This window comes from Microcebus murinus, chromosome 12, assembly GCF_040939455.1.
Source record: "Microcebus murinus isolate Inina chromosome 12, M.murinus_Inina_mat1.0, whole genome shotgun sequence".
In the NCBI taxonomy this organism is placed as follows: Eukaryota; Metazoa; Chordata; class Mammalia; order Primates; family Cheirogaleidae; genus Microcebus; species Microcebus murinus.
In genome coordinates, this window is record NC_134115.1 from 2,176,898 (window position 1) to 2,194,230 (window position 17,333).

The 17,333-nt window shown below is 38.4% G+C and overlaps 1 protein-coding gene across 1 annotated transcript in view; it reads left to right on the forward strand.

The window, feature by feature from the left end:
* SPTLC1 (serine palmitoyltransferase long chain base subunit 1) overlaps nt 1-17,333 on the forward strand; it is a 76,074-nt gene that overhangs the window by 3,018 nt on the left and 55,723 nt on the right. Inside the window, exon 3 of the mRNA XM_012773836.2 lies at nt 345-439. Within this exon, the coding sequence (XP_012629290.1) occupies nt 345-439 (95 nt within the window). The remainder of the gene's footprint in view (nt 1-344; nt 440-17,333) is intronic.

The window sequence follows — 17,333 nt, forward strand, 5'->3', positions numbered from 1 at the left end:
AGAGATTTGACATTTGAAAGAATCCTACTCAACACCCACTCCAAATTGAATTTTGATGTGTTGTGTATAAGGAAAAAAATTGCTCAGTAGAGAAATAAAATTTTCATAAATTGTCAAGTTATTGGAAAAAGATCATTTCACTTGTTATGAGGAAATAGGCGAGGGTGTTAGTGCACAGAACTCAAGAGCAATTGGGTTTTCATTCTAGCCACAGCAGCTAGACATGGTATTTCTAACAGTATATTCATTATGACTTTCTTATTACAAGAAACTGTTTAGATATTGCTGAAGTCAATGTGAGGTGACTAGCACTGCACTGTATTTTAACTCTCTTTCTCCTGTAGGAAAAGGAAGAACTGATTGAAGAGTGGCAACCAGAACCTCTCGTTCCTCCTGTCCCAAAAGACCATCCCGCTCTCAACTATAATATAGTTTCAGGGTAAATTGATTTTGCTACTTGAAGAACTTGTATTTGGTTTCCTGTAGGTATATTTGCTACAGTATATGGTAGCTTATATAGTATTCCTTTAATAACTGAAATAAAACATTTAGAAATTCTTGGGAATAGCTAACTACTTTAGTTCCCAATTTAAAAAAAAATTCTTCTAGGGATAGTATGGGCTTTTTTTAGGTCTTCAATTTGAGCATTAACATTTGCTCTTTTTTTCTAAAAAAACCCGTTTTTTTTCCTTCAAACTAATGTATGTACATGTTAATCTTTTAAATGGTCAATAGTTCCCAGTAAAAAAATTTCTTCTAGGGATAGTATGGGCATTTTTTAAGTCTTCAATTTGAGCATTAACATTTGCTCTTTTTTCCAAAAACATCTTTTGTTTTTTCAAACTAATGCACGCTCATGTTAATCTTTTAATTGGTCAAGCACACTTAAAATAAAAGACAGACTCATGCTTTTCTCCACCTAGTTTGTTTCTGATTTTAGATCTGTTATAGGTTACTTTGATAACTCTAGATATTAATAGCATGGTTACACTACTGTTTCTTGGTTCATCAACTATAGGCGATACCCGTTGATCCTCCAAATATGAATTATGGAACTTTAACTTGCTTATACCATTTCCCTCCTTATTTCCAAATCTGATCTATTTTTTATTTTTAATCCCATTAGTTATCTTTGCTTTATTGTAGGTGTTTTTGTTAATTAAGTATTTTAATAATACAGAAAATATCACACAACTATGTAACCATCCCCCGAATTGATAGGCATTAATGTTTTGCTGTCTTTACATCAAATCTATTCTTAAAAAGAAAACATTTACAAATACAGTTTAAGAAATTCTTTTCTTGGAGCCGCTGCAGTGGCTCACACCTGAAACCCTATCACTTTGGGAGACTAAGGTGAGAGGATAACTTGAGGCTGGGAGTTTGAGACCAGCCTGGGCAATAGCAAGATCCTGTCTTTACAAAAAAACAAGAATCTCTTTCCCATCCATCATTTACTCTTTCCTCCCATACAAGATAACCAGTGTCTTCAAGTTAGTAGATGTCTTTCTTTTGTTTATATTTATAGTTTTATTGCATATGCCTGTTCCCTTGAAGACATTTAGTATTTTGTTTAAAAATGTGATGTGAATTATTCTCCTGAGTACATTCTTCTAATTCTGATCTGATCTAAGAGAGGCTTTTTTCCTTCTGTGGATCTCTTTAGTCTTATAAAAGTTTTATGCATTCTAAAATCAAACTTACCAGTATTTTATCTTGTAGTTTGTTCTTTTGAGGTGTTAAGAAATCCTTTTCTACCCCAAAGGTCTAACTTAACTGTTTTCCATATGATGGTCAGTTGTCCCAACATTATTAGTTGTATAGTCCAGTTTTTACCTGCTGATTGGAATGTCCCTTCTGTTGTATACCAAGTTCCCTTACAAAGGATCCATTTCTGGCTTTTATTTCTATTCTTTTGGTATATTTTTCTCTCCATGTGCCAGGGCCTGACTCTCATAAATACCATAGCTTTATAATAAACCTTGACTAGAATGAGTCCTTTCACCTCCTTGTTCTTAAAATTGTCTAGGCAGTTCTTGGCTCTCTTCTTCACTATGAGTTTAGGTTTAGATGATCAAATTTGACCAAAATATCTGTTTGTTTTTTTTATTAGATATGCATTGAATTTAAGGATTACTTTGTGGGAGAATTGGTGTCTTGCTATTACTAAGTCTCACCACCCATATATATAGTATATCACTTGTACACTGGGTCTTTTATTTCCTACAATAAAGTTACATAATTTTTGTTATAAAGGCACTCTTTTGTTTTCTACTTGTTATTTGGAAGTATTTGTAGATGCACATACAGTTGTGAGAAGTACTACAGAGAGATTCCTTATACCCTTTACCCAGTTTCCCCCAATGGTAATGTCTTGCATAACTAGTACAGTATCACAGCTGGGAGATTGATATTGCATATCTTTTAATAGATTCATGTGTAGGTACCAGAGAGTTTTTGTTTCTGTCTTTTTTTTCCTTTTTTTTTTTTTTTACTGTTTATTTTCTTAATATATTGGCTAGGCCAGTTTGTAGTCAGTGTTGAATAGCAGTGGTAACAGTGGCCTTCTTTCCCATACCTTAAAAAGTAAGAGATAACCTGTATTGAACTGCAGATATTCCTTTCTCTTCCTAGTTTGCTAAGGGAAATTTGTGGTAGTTTCTTAAATCAGAGTATTAAATGTTATCAAACACTTTTTTCTGTATCTATTGAGATAATCATGACTTTTTTCCTCTAATCAGTTACTATATTAAATTTTACTGATAGGTTCTTTTAATTAGACATGTATAATTTAAAATTTTTATAAGAAAAACTGGAATCTTCCATGCTACCCTTCTCACCCCACATTCCTGCTCTCTAGAGGTACTTTCTATTTCTTTAACTTTTTTTCTGATATTTACCTCTTGTTTTTCTAAGGAACTTGCTTATACCATTATTTCTCATTTTTTTTTCTTTCTCACTTTGTATTACAGTTACACATCACTTTATGACGAGGATATAGTCTAGGAAATGTGTCATTAACTGATTTCATTATAATACGAACATCACAGAGTATGCTTACACAAAAACTAGGTGGTAGAGCCTAGTACACTCAGAGGCTATATGGTGTAGCCTGTTACTCTTAGGGTACAAAACTGTATAGCATGTTACTGTGTTGAACACTGTAGGCAATTATCAATATAATGCAGTGGTAAGTATTTGTATATCTAAAGTAGAAAAGATACAGTAAAAAATACGGTGTTATAATCTTACGAGACCACTGTTGTATGAGAAGCCTGCCATTGACTGAGACGTCATTATGCAGCACATGACTGTATATCCATTAATTGTGGGAGAGAAAGACTTGCACTCTGAAAACACACCTATGTTTGGTCTCCCCAGGCCTATGGTAGCCCCTGTCCTGCCTTTGTGTGGATTAGGAAAATATGTTCTTCCTCCAGCAAGTAGAGCAGCCTGGTGTGGATCTGGGGCTGTGATGCAGATCACTTGGCACCTTCCACAGAGCTCAAGCTGCTCAGCTATATGCAGGGGTTTTGCTCTTTCCTTTCTTTCTAGCAGAGTTCAGTTATATCATTATGTGTCCTTAAATTATTTAATGTTTCCATTTTTATGACTTCATTAATATCATTCAGTTGAGTCAGTGCTGTGTGACTGACTACACTTTCTTTCTTGTACGCTTTTGTTTTCCCTAGAGTTAGTCGCTTTGTTTTGTCACTTGCTTGGTTCTACATTTCAGTCTGTAATTCATCCTGTTGTCTTCCTTCAGGAGTGCAAATCTCTGTTCAGAACATTCATATGTATTTGTTATCTTTTGGGTTCATTTTCTGTTTTCTTCAGTGAATTCTGTGTTGTCCTGCTCTAATACTGACTGGTTGCTCTGGGGCACAGGGTGACCCTGGAGTCTCTCCCATCATCATTAGCTTGGGAGTTCCCTTTGTCTCTTGCTTATGTTGGCTATTTCCTCTTTCTGGTTTTACTCCATTATATTAATAGCGTATAGATATACTCTTGAGCAGAGTATACAGAAGGTGAATTTTTAAAAACCTTACACATCTTAAAATTTTTTTTTATTTTATCCTGTTACACTATACTGATTGTTTAATCTGTCTTTATTGATCTGCTAGATACCTTCTCTGTATCTGGTGATCTTTAGCATCCATTCATTTTTTTGCCCAATATGCAGAATATTTTATTATAATCAAGAACATTATGTAAATTGTTTGTAAAAACTGTAATAAAAACTGAGGGATGTTTTATTGATATGGATAAATTCAGTGTTACTTGTCTTCAGTATATGCAAAACCTGTACATTCAATACTTAGATGACTTGCCCATTTTTTAGTTGGGGTTTCTTTTTATCATTAAGTTGTAAAAGTTCTTCATGTATTTTAGGTACTAGTCCCTTATCAAATATGATTTGCAAAATTCTCTCCCACTGTGTGGGGTTTAATTTTACATCTTTTTTGTTACTTTTACATCTTTTTTGTTTGTTACTCTTTTATATTTTCTTTTTATTTCTGCATATTATGGGGGTACAAATGTTTAGGTTACATATATTATATATTGCCCTTGCCCCACCCAAGTCAGAACTTCAAGCATGTCCATCCCCCAGATGGTGCGCACTGCACCCGTTAGGTGTGTATATACTCATCCCCTCTTCACCCCTGACATCTGCCCAACACCCTATTAATGTTGTTGTTATATGTGCACTTAAGTGTTGATCAGTTAAAACCAATTTGCTGGTGAGTACATGTGGTGCTTGTTTTCCCATTCTTGGGATACTTAGTAGAATGGGTTCCAGTTGTATGCAGCATAATACAGGAGGTGCTATGTCACCATCGTTTTTTGTGGCTGAGTAGAACTCTATGGTATATATATGCCACATTTTATTAATCCACTCATGAATTGATGGGCACTTGGGTTGTTTCCACATCTTTGCAATTGTGAATTGTGCTGCTAGAAACATTTGAGTGCAAGTGTCTTTTTTATAGAATGTCTTTTGTTCTTTTGGGTATATGCCCAGTAATGGGATTGCTGGATCAAATGGTAGTTCTACTTGTAGCTCTTTGAGGTATCTCCATATTGCTTTCCACAGAGTTTGTACTAGTTTGCAGTCCCACCAGCAATGTATGAATGTTCCTATCTCTCCACAGCTATACCAAAATTTATTGTTTTAGGGCTTTTTGATAAAAGCCATTCTTACTGGAGATAAGTGATATCTCCTTGAGGTTTTGATTTGCATTTCCCTGATGATTAGCGATGTTGAGCATTTTTTCATGTTTGTTAGCCATTAGTCTTTCTTGTTTTGAAAAGTTTCTGTTCATGTCCTTTGCCCACTTTTTGATAGGGTTCTTTGATTTTTTTCTTGCTGATTTTCCTGAATTCTATATAGATTCTAGTTATCAGCACTTTATCAGATGTGTAGCATATGAATATTTTCTCCCATTCTGTAGATTGTCTGTTTGCTGTCGTGATAGTTTCCTTGGCTCTGCAGAAGATTTTTAACCCTTTGCACTCGGATGTCGAGTGTGACTTGGTTAGCAAAAATTATAGAGATTAAAATTACTCTTTGAATGTATCAATAATTTGAAATATTAAAAAATCCAAATAAATAAGTTTGTATGAAAAGAAACTCCAGGTTTTATTCTACTGCCACGCTTTGTAAAATCTGGGGTATTTAAAAAATTAAATCCCAAGTAGAATAAAGGAATCGAGAAAAAAGCAAGCGAGTGCAAAGGGTTAATTTAATTGGGTCTCATATTTATTTATTTATGTTGATGTTGTGATCGCTTTGGGGGTCTTCGTCATAAATTGTTTGCCTAGGCCAGTGTCTATAAGAGTTTTTCAGATGTTTTCTTCTAGAATTCTTGTGGTTTCATCTCTTAGGTTTAAGTCTGTTCTCCATCATGAACTGACTTTTGTGAGAAGTGAGAGGTGCGGATTCTGTTTCAGTCTTCTACATGCGGCTATCCAATTTTCCCAGGACAATTTATTGAATGATTCTTTTCCCTAGTGTATATTTTTGTCTGCTTTGTCAAAGATTAGATGGCTATATGAGGATGATTTATATCTGGGTTCTCAGTTCTGTTCCATTGGTCTATGTCTTTGTTCTTGTGCCAATACCAAGCTGCTTTGGTTACTGTAGCCTTGTAGTATATCTTGAAGACTATTAAATTGATACCTTCCAATTCATTCTTTTTACATAAAATTGCTTTTTCTATACCAGGTCTTCTTTCTTTCCATATAAGTGTAGAATTATTTTTTCTATATCTGTGAAAAATGATGTTGATATTTTAATAGGGATTGCATTGAATCTGTAGATCACTTTGGGTAGTATAGACATTTTAACAATGTTGATTCTGCTGACCCATGAGCATGGTATGGTTTTCCACCTGTTTACGTCCTCTGCTATTTCCTTCCTCTGTGTTTCATAATTCTCCCTGTAGAGGTCCTTCACATCCTTAGTTAAATATATTCGTAGGTACTTTATTTTCTTTGTTGGTATTATGAAGTGTATTGAGTCTTTGATTTCATTCTCTGTTTGACTCTTGTTGGCATATAGGAATGCTACTGATTTCTGTACATTGATTTTGTAACCTAAGACTTTGCTGAATTTGTTTATCAATTCCAGTAGTGTCGTGGCAGAATCTTTGGGGTTTTCTAGATATAAGATCATATTCTCAGCAAAGAGTGATAGTTTGACCTCTTCTACTTCCATTTGGATGCCCTTGGTTTGCTTCTCTTGTCTGATTGCTGTGGCTAGGACTTCCAGCACTATGTTGAATACATTGGTGATAGAGAGCAACCTTGTCTGGTTCTAGTTCTAAGTGGGAATGCTTTCAATTTTTCCCCATTCAATATGATGTTGGCTGTGGGTTTGTCATACATGGCTAGTATCATTTTTTAGGTAAGTCCCATCTGTGCCTGTTTTCTTACACATCCTTATCGTAAAAGGGTGTTGAATTTTGTCAAATGTTTCTTCTGCCTTTATTGAGAGGATCACATGGTCTTTGGTTTTGCTTCTATTTATGGTTGAATTACATTTATAGATTTGCATATGTTGAACCATCTTACAACTCTGCGATGAAGCCCACTTGGTCATGATGAATTATTTTTTTGATAAGCACCTGAATTTGGTTTGCTAGGATTTTCTTTGAGAATTTTTGCATCTATATTCATAAGGGATATTGGTCTATAGTTTTCTTGCTTCCTTTCCTGGTTTTGGTATCAGTGTGATGTTGGCTTCATAAAACATGTTGAGGAAGATTCCTTCCTTCTCACTGTTGTGGAATAATTTCTGCAGGGTAGGCACCAGTTTTTCTTTGTAGGTCTGGTAAAATTCGGGTGTGAAACCATCTGGTTCAGGACTTTTCCTTTCGGGAAGGTTTTTTATTGCTGTTTCAATTTTGGGACTTACTATTGGTCTGTTCAGGAATTTTATTTCTTCCTGATTGAGCCTAGGGAAGCTGTGTGTTTCTAATAATTTGTCCATTTCCTCCAAATTTTCCAGTTTATGTGCATGGATGTTTTTATAGTATTCATAGATGATATTTTATATTTCTGTGGCATCAGTTGTAATTTCCACTTTTTCATTTGTGGTGGAGCTAATTAGAGTTCTTTCTTTTCTGCTTCTCATTAATCTAGCCAGAGGTGTGTCAATTTTACTTTTTCAAAGAATCAACATTTTGTTTTTATTAATCTTCCATTATAGCTTTTTTGTTATCAATTTCAGAACTAAAGGTTCTGCTCTGATCATTTACTTCTTCTGCTGGGTTTGGGGTCAGTTTGTTTGGCCTTTTCCAGTTCTTTGAGATGATTCATTACATGGTTTATTCATGATCACTCTGTCTTTTGGATGTAAGCATTTATGGATACAAATTTTCCTCTCAAGACTGCTTTAGATGTGTCCCACAGATAACTTGTCTCCTTTGTCATTTAGTTCAAAGAATCTTTTGATTTCCATCTTGATTTCCTCCTTAATGTAATAGTTGTTCAGCAGAAGGTTATTTAGTTTCCATGACTTTGGGCAGAGATGAGAGTTTCTGTTGGAGTTAATTTCTTATTTTATTCCACCATGGTCTGAGAAGATGCATGGTATAATTTCTGTGTTTTTTGTTTTGTTTGTTTAATTTTTTGAGACATGCTTTGTGGCCTAGGATATGATCAGTCTTAGAGAATGTCCCATGAGGTGATGAGAAAAACATATATTCAGTGGTTTGGGCGTAAATTGTTCTGTATATGTCAGTCAGGCCCGTTTGTTCTAGAGTTCTGTTTAAGTGCATTGTTTCTTTGTTAATTTTCTGTTTGGAGGATCTGTCCTGTTCTGTAAGCAGGATGATAAAGTCTCTGGCTATTATGGTGTTACTGTTTATCATTTTGTTTAGATCAAGTAGCCTTTGCTTTTTGAATCTGGGTACACCTGAGTTAGGTGCATAAATATTAAGAATTGTTATGTCTTCTTGTTGAATTATACCCTTCACCATTATATAGTGACCCTCTTTGTCTTTCATTACTTTTATTGATTTGAAGACTAAGTTATCTGAAATCAGAACTGCCACACCAGCTTTCTTTTGGCTTCCATTTGCTTGAAATATTGTTTTCCACCCCTTCACTTTGAGTCTGAATGCATCCTTGTGGGTTAGATGTGTTTCCTGAAGATAGCAGATACTTGCCTTCTGTATTTTTATCCATTCTGCCAGCCTGTATCTCTTTAGTGGGCAGTTCAAGCCATTCACATTTAGTTAGAGAATTGATAAGTGTGGCACATTTCTGTTTATCCTGTTGAGTTGAACTTTGTTGCTTTGTTTACTCTCTTGAGCAATTCTGGCATCTGACCTTTGACCTTTAGCTTTTGGATGATTTTATATTTGTGTTTATTGTGCTGATCCCTGTGTAACACTGTTTTGAGTATTTCCTGGAGGGCGGGTCCATTCTTAATGAATTTCCTCAGTTCTGAGAAGGTCTTTATTTCTCCTTTGTATACGAAATTTACTTTCGAAGGGTACAACATTTTAGGCTGTGCATTATTCTGTTTGAGAAGAGTGAGAATGGGGCCCCAGTCTTTTCTTGCTTGTAAGGTTTCGTTTGAGAAGTCTGCCACTATTTAGATGGGTTTTCCTTTGTAGGTTACCTGCTGCTTTCTTCTTACAGCTCGTAGGAGGGCCTCTTTGGTGGTTATTTTGGTCAGCAGATAACTGTGTGTCATGGTGTCTTCCTGTTTGCAATGAATCTCCCAGGAGTCCTTCGAGCTTCTTGTACCTGGATATCTAGATTTTTAGCAAGGCCTGGGAAATTTTCCTCTATTATGTCCTCAAATAGCTTATCCAATTCTTGTAGATTTTCTTTTTTACCCTCTGTGATGTCTGTGATGCTCACAGTAGGCCTCTTCACATAATCCCACATTTCTTGTAGGCTTTGCTCTTTTCTCTTATTTCTCTGCTCTATGTCTGACTGACGTATTTAACTAAATGGTGTTATCTTCAATCCCTGATATTCTTTCTTCTATTTGATCTGCCCTGTTCTTGAAGGTTGCCACTGTGTTTTTTTTTTTTTTTTTTTTTGAGACAGAGTCTCGCTTTGTTGTCCAGGCTAGAGTGAGTGCCGTGGCGTCAGCCTAGCTCACAGCAACCTCAAACTCCTGGGCTCGAGCGATCCTTCTGCCTCAGCCTCCCGAGTAGCTGGGACTACAGGCATGCGCCACTATGCCCGGCTAATTTTATATATATATCAGTTGGCCAATTAATTTCTTTCTATTTATAGTAGAGACGGGGTCTCGCTCTTGCTCAGGCTGGTTTTGAACTCCTGACCTTGAGCAATCCGCCCGCCTTGGCCTCCCAAGAGCTAGGATTACAGGCGTGAGCCACAGCGCCCGGCCTTGCCACTGTGTTTTGTAATTCCTTGAATAAATTCTTCATTTCTGAGTTTGGTATTTTTTTTTTTTCATATTTCAATTTCTTTCATGGATTTTTCTTCCAAGTCCTGGATTTATTTGTGGTTTCTTTGTGTTGGTTATCCTTTTTTTTTTCTTGCATATCATGGAGTTTTCTTACAATCCATGTTTGAAATTCTTCTGTCATTTTAGTGTTCTTTTTTTTTTTTAGCATATTATGGGGGTGCAAGTGTTAAGGTTTCTTATATTGCCCATGCCCCTCTCCCCCCTCGAGTAAGAGCTTCAAGCATGTCCATCCGCAAAACATTGCACATCTTTACTCATTGTGGTTGTATACACCCATCCCCTCCTCCCCCCTCCCACGCTCCCGACACTTGATAAATGTTACTCCTATATGTCCACTTAGGTGTTGATCCGTTAACACCAATTGGCTGGTGAGTACATGTGGTGCTTGTTTTTCTATTCTTGAGATACTTCACTTAGTAGAATGGGTTCCAGCTGTATCCAGGAATATACAATAGGTGCTATATTACCATTGTTTCTTAAAGCTGAATAGTAATCCATACTATACATATACCACATTTTATTAATCCACTCATCAATTAATGGGCACTTGGGTTGTTTCCATAGCTTTGCAATTATGAATTGTCTCGCTATAAACATTCGAGGGCAGGTGTCTGTTTCATAAAGTGACATTTGATCTTTTGGGTAGATGCTCAGTAGTGGAATTGCTGGATCAAATGATAGATCTACTTGTATCACTTTGAGGTATCTCCATATTGCTTTCCACAGAGGTTGAACTAGTTTGCAGTCCCAAGAGCAGTGTAGGAGTGTTCCTCTCTCTCCACATCCACGCCAGCATTTGTTGTTTGGGGACTTTTTGATAAAGGCCATTCTCACTGGAGTTAAGTGTTATCTCATTGTGGTTTTGATTTGCATTTCCCTGATGATTAGAGATGTTGAACATTTTTTCTTATGCTTCTTGGCCATTATTTTATCTTCTTTTGAGAAGTTTCTGTTCATGTCCTTTGCCCATTTTTTGATGGGATTGTTTGATTTTTTTCTTGCTGATTTTCCTGAGTTCTAAAAAGATTCTAGTGATCAGCCCTTTATCAGATGTGTAGCTTGCAAAAATTTTGTCCCATTCTGTGGGTTGTCTGTTTGCTCTCTTGACAGTTTCTTTGGATGTGCAGAAGCTGTTTAATTTCATTAGGTCCCATATGTTTATTTTTGTTGCTGTTGTGATTGCCTTCGGGGTCTTCTTCATAAATTCTTTGCCTAGGCCAATGTCTAGAAGAGTATTTCCAACATTTTCCACTAGAATTCTGATAGTTTCACACCTAAGATTCAAGTCTGTTACCCAGCGTGAGTTGATTTTTGTGAGAGGTGAAAAGTGTGGGTCTTGTTTGAGTCTTCTACATGTGGCTATCCAGTTTTCCCAGCACCATTTATTGAATAAGGATTCTTTTCCCCAGTGTATGTTTTTGTCTGCTTTGTCGAAGATTAGTTGGCTATATGAGGCTGGTTTTATATCTGGGTTCTCTGTTCTGTTCACTGGTCAATGTTTCTGTTCTTGTGCCAGTAAAAAGCTGTTTTAATGCGTATAGCCTTGTAGTATAGTTTGAAGTCTGGTAAATTGATACCTCCTATTTTGTTATTATTGCCTAGTATTGATTTTGCTATACGGGGTCTTCTCTGGTTCCATACGAAGCGTAAATTTATTTTTTCTATATCTGTGAAAAATGATGATGGTATTTTGATAGGGATTGCGTTGACTCTGTAGGTCACTTTGGCTAGTATAGACATTTTAACACTGTTGATTCTGCTGACTCATGAACATGGTATACTCTTCCATCGCTTACGTCCTCTACTATTTACTCCTTCTGTGTCTCATAGTTCTTCATGTAGAGGTCTTTTACCTCCTTAGTTAAATATATTCCAAAGTACTTTATTTTGTTTGTTGCTATTTTGAAGGGAATTGAGTCTTTGATTTGGTTCTCACTTTTACTGTTGTTGGCCTATATGAATGCCTCTGATTTCTGTGTATTGTTTTTGTATCCTGAGACTTTCCCAAATTCATTTATCAGATGAAGGAGTCTCATGGTTGAATCCTTGGGGTTTTCTAGGTATAATATCATGTCATCAGCAAAGAGTGAGAGTTTGATCTCTTCTGCTCCCATTTGGATACCCTTAATTCTGCTCTCTTGTCTAATTGCTGTAGGTAGGACTTCCAGCACTGTGTTGAACAGAGGTGGAGATAGTGGGCAACCTTGTCTTGTTCTAGTTCTAAGTGAGAATGCTTTCAATTTTTCCCCATTCAGTATGATATTGGCTGTGGATTTGTCATATATGGCTTGTATCATTTTTAGGTAAGCCCTGTCTATGCCTATTTTGTTGAGCATTCTTACCATCAAAGGGTGTTGAAGTTTGTCAAACGCTTTCTCTGTGACTATTGAGAGGATCATATGTTATTTGTCTTTGCTTCTGTTTATATGGTAAATTACATTTATAGATTTGTATGTTGAACCATCTCTGTATCCCTGGGATAAAGCCCACTTGTTTGTGATGAATTATTTTCTTGACAAGCACCTGGATTCGATTGGCTAGTATTTTGTTGAGAATTTTTGCATCTATATTCATAAGGGATATTGGTGTGTTTTCTTTTTTTTGTTGCATCCTTTCCAGGTTTTGGTATCAGGGTTATATTTGCTTCATGAAATGTGTTGCGGAGAATTCCATCTTTCTCTATGTTGTGGAATAATTTCTGCAGGATAGGCACCAGTTCTTTTTTTTAGGTGTGGTAAAATTCGGGTGTGAAACCATCTGGTCCAGGACTTTTCTTTATAGGAAGGTTTTTTATTGCTCTTTCAATTTCAGTACTTGATATTGGTTTGTTCAGGAATTCTGTTTTTTCCTGGTTGAGCCTAGGGAGGCTGTGTATTTCTAAGAAAGTGTCCATTTCCTCCATATTTTCCAGTTTGTGTGCATAGAGGTTTTTGTAGTATTTATATATTATATCTTGTATCTCTGTGGCATCAGTTGTGATTTTTCCTGTATTGTTCCTGATGGAGCTTATTAGAGATTTTTCTTTTCTGCTTTTCATTAGTGTAGCCAATGGTGTGTCAATTTTGTTTAATTTTTCAAACAACCAACTTTTCGTTTTATTAATCTTCTGTATAGTTTCCCTGTTTTCAATTTCATTTAGTTCTGATTTGATCTTGTTGATTTCACTTCTTCTGCTGGGTTTGGGGTTGGTCTGTTCTTCTTTTTCCAGGTCTTTGAGATGATTCATTAGGTTGTCTATTTGTGATCTTTCCAACTTTTGGATATAGGCATTTATGGAAATAAACTTTCATCTCAGGCCTGCTTTAGCTATGTCCCACATGTTTTGGTAACTTGTGTCACCTTTGTCGTTTAGTTCAAAGAATCTTTTGATTTCCATCTTGATTTTCTCATTTATGAAGTGATCATTCAGCAGAAGGTTGTTTAGTTTCCATGACTTTGTGTAGAAATGAGAATTCCTGTTAGGATTGATTTCTACATTTTATTCCATTATAATCTGAAAAGATAACATGGTATAATTTCAATTTTTTTAAATTGTTTGAGATGTGCTTTGTGTCCTAGGATATGGTCAATCTTGGAGAATGACCCATGAGCTGATGAGAAAAATGTATATTCAGTGGTTTTGGGTTAGAATGTCCTGTAAATGTCAGTCAGGACCATTTGTTCTAGGGTTCTGTTTAAGTCCATTATTTCTTTGTTGATTATCTGTTTGGAGGATCTGTCCTGTGCTGTCAGTAGGGTGTTAAAATCTCCAACTGTTATGGTGTTGTTGTTTATCCATTTGTTTGATCAAGTAGAGTTTGATTTATGAATCTGGGTGCACCAAGGTTGCGTGCATATATATTTAGAATTGTTATGTCTTCTTGTTTAACTGTACCCTTCACCATTATATAGTGACCTTCTTTGTCTTTTATTACTTCTGTTGATTTAAAGACTAAGTTATCTGTAATCAGCACTGCCATGCCAGCTTTCTTTTGGCTTCCATTTGCTTGAAATATCGTTCTCCACCCCTTTACCTTTAGTCTAATTGCATCCTTGCAGGTTAGATGTGTTTCCTGAAGGGAGCAGATACTTGGCTTGTGTTTTTTTATCCATTTGGCCCGCCTATGTCTCTTGAGTGAGGAGTTCAAGCCATTCACATTTATTGAGATAACTGATAGGTAGGGGAGATTTCTGTTCATTATGTTGGGTTGAACTTTGTTGCTTTGCTTTCTCTCTTGAGCCATTGTAGTTTCTGGGCTTTGATCTTTAGCTTTGAGTAGATTTACATTCGTGAGTGTTTATTGTGCTGATCCATGGGTAACACTGTTTTGAGTACTTCTTGAAGGGCTGGTCTTGTCTTGGTGAATTCCCTTGGTCTTTGCTTTTTGAGAATGTCTTGATTTCTCCTTCATATACAAAACTTAGTTTTACAGGGAATAAGATTCTAGGCTGTGCATTGTTCTGTTTCAGGAGAATGAGAATAGGGCCCCCATCTCTCCTTGCTTGTATGTTTCAGTAGAGAAGTCTGGTGTTATTCGAATTGGCTTTACTTTGTATGTTACTTGCTTCTTTCGTCTTACGGCTCTTAGAAGGGCCTCTTTAGTTGATATTTTGGTCAGTCTGATGACTGCATGTCGTGATGTCTTACCATTTGAATCTCCCAGGGGTCCTCTGTGCTTCTTGAATTTGTATATCGAGATTTTTAGCAAGGCCTAGGAAATTTTCCTCTATTATATTTTCAAATAGCGTGTCCAATCCTTGAGTCTTGTCTTCTTCCCCTTCTGGTAACCCTGTGACCTTCACTTTAGGTTTCTTCACATAATCCCACATCTCTTGGAGGCTTTGCTCTTTTCTCTTGTTTCTCTGCTCTATCTCTGTGACTGATTTATTTAATTGGAAGGTGTTATATTCAATCTCTGAGATTCTTTCTTCTGTTTGATCTACTCTGTTCTTGACACTTTCCATTGAATTTTGTAGTACCCTGAATTGATTCTTCATTTCCAGGAGTTCAGTTAAACTTTTCTTCATTGTATGAATTTCTTTAGTGAACTTTTCTTCCAGGTCCTGGAGGCTTTTTGTGGTTTCTTTCTGTTGGTTATTGAGTTGTTCTTGCAAGTCGTTGAATTTTCTTATAATCCACATTCGGAATTCCTCTTCTATCATTTTGGTTGGTGTCCATTTCTAAGGGGCTGATGCTCCTCTGTGTGGGTGTGGTTTCCATTGGTTCTTCATATTTCCGGAGTTCCTTCGCTGATTTCTTCTCATGTTGATCAGTTGTTGCTTCTTTCCTTTAAGTTTTCATTTGGGTATTCACACGCCTTGTTTAGTGTCTGAGCCGGTAGGTGGTATCTGTGGGTGAGATTCGACCACTCCCTGTATAATGAGTCAGTAGGTGCCATCAAGAAGGTGTATGTGGTGTCCTCCTTGTCAGTAGGGGGCGCTTGCTTGAAGGAACAGGTTATGCTGTTGTTTTTTTCCCTTCGACCAGCTCTTGTTCTTCTAGAGAGGCCCTCTAGTGCCTCAGGTGGTCGGTGAAGCTCTGGGGCTTCCAGGTGTGTCCTTTTCTCCCTCTCAGTGAGGGCTGGTCTGGGAGTGAGTCTGGGCCGGGCTGAATTGGGTAAGCCTGCCCTCAGGCACCACCAGTGTCTTAGCAGGGGTCAAAGTTCTGTTTTCTGCTTCCAGGGAAAGCTGCCAAGGAGGGGCTGGAATGGTCCCACTCATTCAGAAAGCCTGTGTGTGGGGGTGGGGCTGTCTGAGACCCGCAGTTTGGAGCGGGCCTGGCTTCTTTCCATCCTCTCCAACTCCACAGCTACTCCTGGGCCTCTGCCAGCAGGCCAGATCTCATGCCACCAGGCCTCCCTTGGCTGTGCTGCCACCCGGGAGGTTCCCTGGGCAGGAACGCCACCTGTGTTGGGCACACAGCCTCCCTTTGGGAGGAGGGTTGCCCTCTAGGAAGCTGATCTGCCTCTGAAGGTACACACACCTCAGTGGGCTGTTTGCATATATCCCTTCTGTGTCCCGGGTAATGTAAGACCTGGGTGCACGGGATCTGGTCTGCAGGTCTGACCTCTGGGTCCCAGAGTTCAAACTATATCCCCACCAGGGAGAGGAGTGCCAATCTCAATTCACCCACCAGGAGCCCATGCTGGGTCTATGTCTCTCAGCCTCAGGGTCTGCCCCATTGTCCTGGGATCACCGCACCAGCAGCACCTTGGAGGGCTGGCGGGTAGGGAGCTCACCATCTGAGTTCCCCTCAGTCTGCTGTAGGGCCCCAAAAGGGAAGGTCCCATTCCCCGGAGGTGCCTCCAGCTAGTGGCTATATTGTCTCTCTCGGCAGCCGCGGATAGGTTTGGGGGAGGGGAGAAGGAGGCAATATGGCACTTGCCCTGTGGCTCGGGTCTGTGCACAGGGATGTGCTCTGCGGGAGTTGGGAGCCTGGTGTCGCATCCGCTAAGGCTTACCACTCACTGGTGGTAGCTGTCTCTGGGCTGATGTCCACAGGACTTTCCACCCACTGGGGCACCCACCAGTAGTCCAAGATGCAAAGGAGGGGAGAGTTAATCGCTCTACCTACCTTTGCCGCTGTTCTTCAGGGTGCTCTGAAGGTCTCTGTGTCCAGTTCTCCTCCGCAACCTCCTCCCGGGAAGCCTCCCATGGTTTCAAGTACCCCTCCTTCCGACCCTCATCCGATGTATGCTCGTCTTCTTGCTTCTTTCTTCGAATTTCTGCTAGAATCTGTTGTTTCTGCAGAGACACTCTGTCTGGCAGTGTTTCTCATCTGCCACCTTGATCCATTTTAGTGTTCTGAATTTGGCTGATGTCCATTGCTAGAGAGCTGGTGTACCCCTTTGGGAATGTGATTTTCGTTTGATTCTTCATACTTCCAGAGTTCTTTCTCGCTAACTCCTTCCCATCTGCATCAGCTGTGGCTTCTTACCTTTAGATTTTCATTTGGATAATGACACGCCCTGTTTAGTCTTTGAGCCAGTAGGTGTTTGTGGGTGAGACTCAACCACACCCTTTGTGATGAGTCATTTGATGCAGTAAAAGGGTATGCCTAATGACCTCTCTGTCAGTAGGTGGCACTTGCTGGGAGGAGCAGGCTACAGTGTTGTTTTTGGGTCCTGTAACCAGCTCTTTTTCCTGTGGAGAGGCACTCTTGTGTCTCATGCTGTGGGTGGTGCCCTGGGACTTCCAGGTGTGTCTTTATTCTCCACCTCAATGGGGACAGGTGGGGGAATGAGTCTGAGCAGAGCTGGGTTGGGTAAGCCTGCCTTCAGGCTCCACAAATGCTGTTAGCAGGGGTCAAAGATCTGTTCTCTGCTTCTGGGCAAAGCTGTCAGGGAGGGAATGAAATGGCCCCACTCAGCCAAAAAGTCTGTGTGGGGGAGTGGGGCTC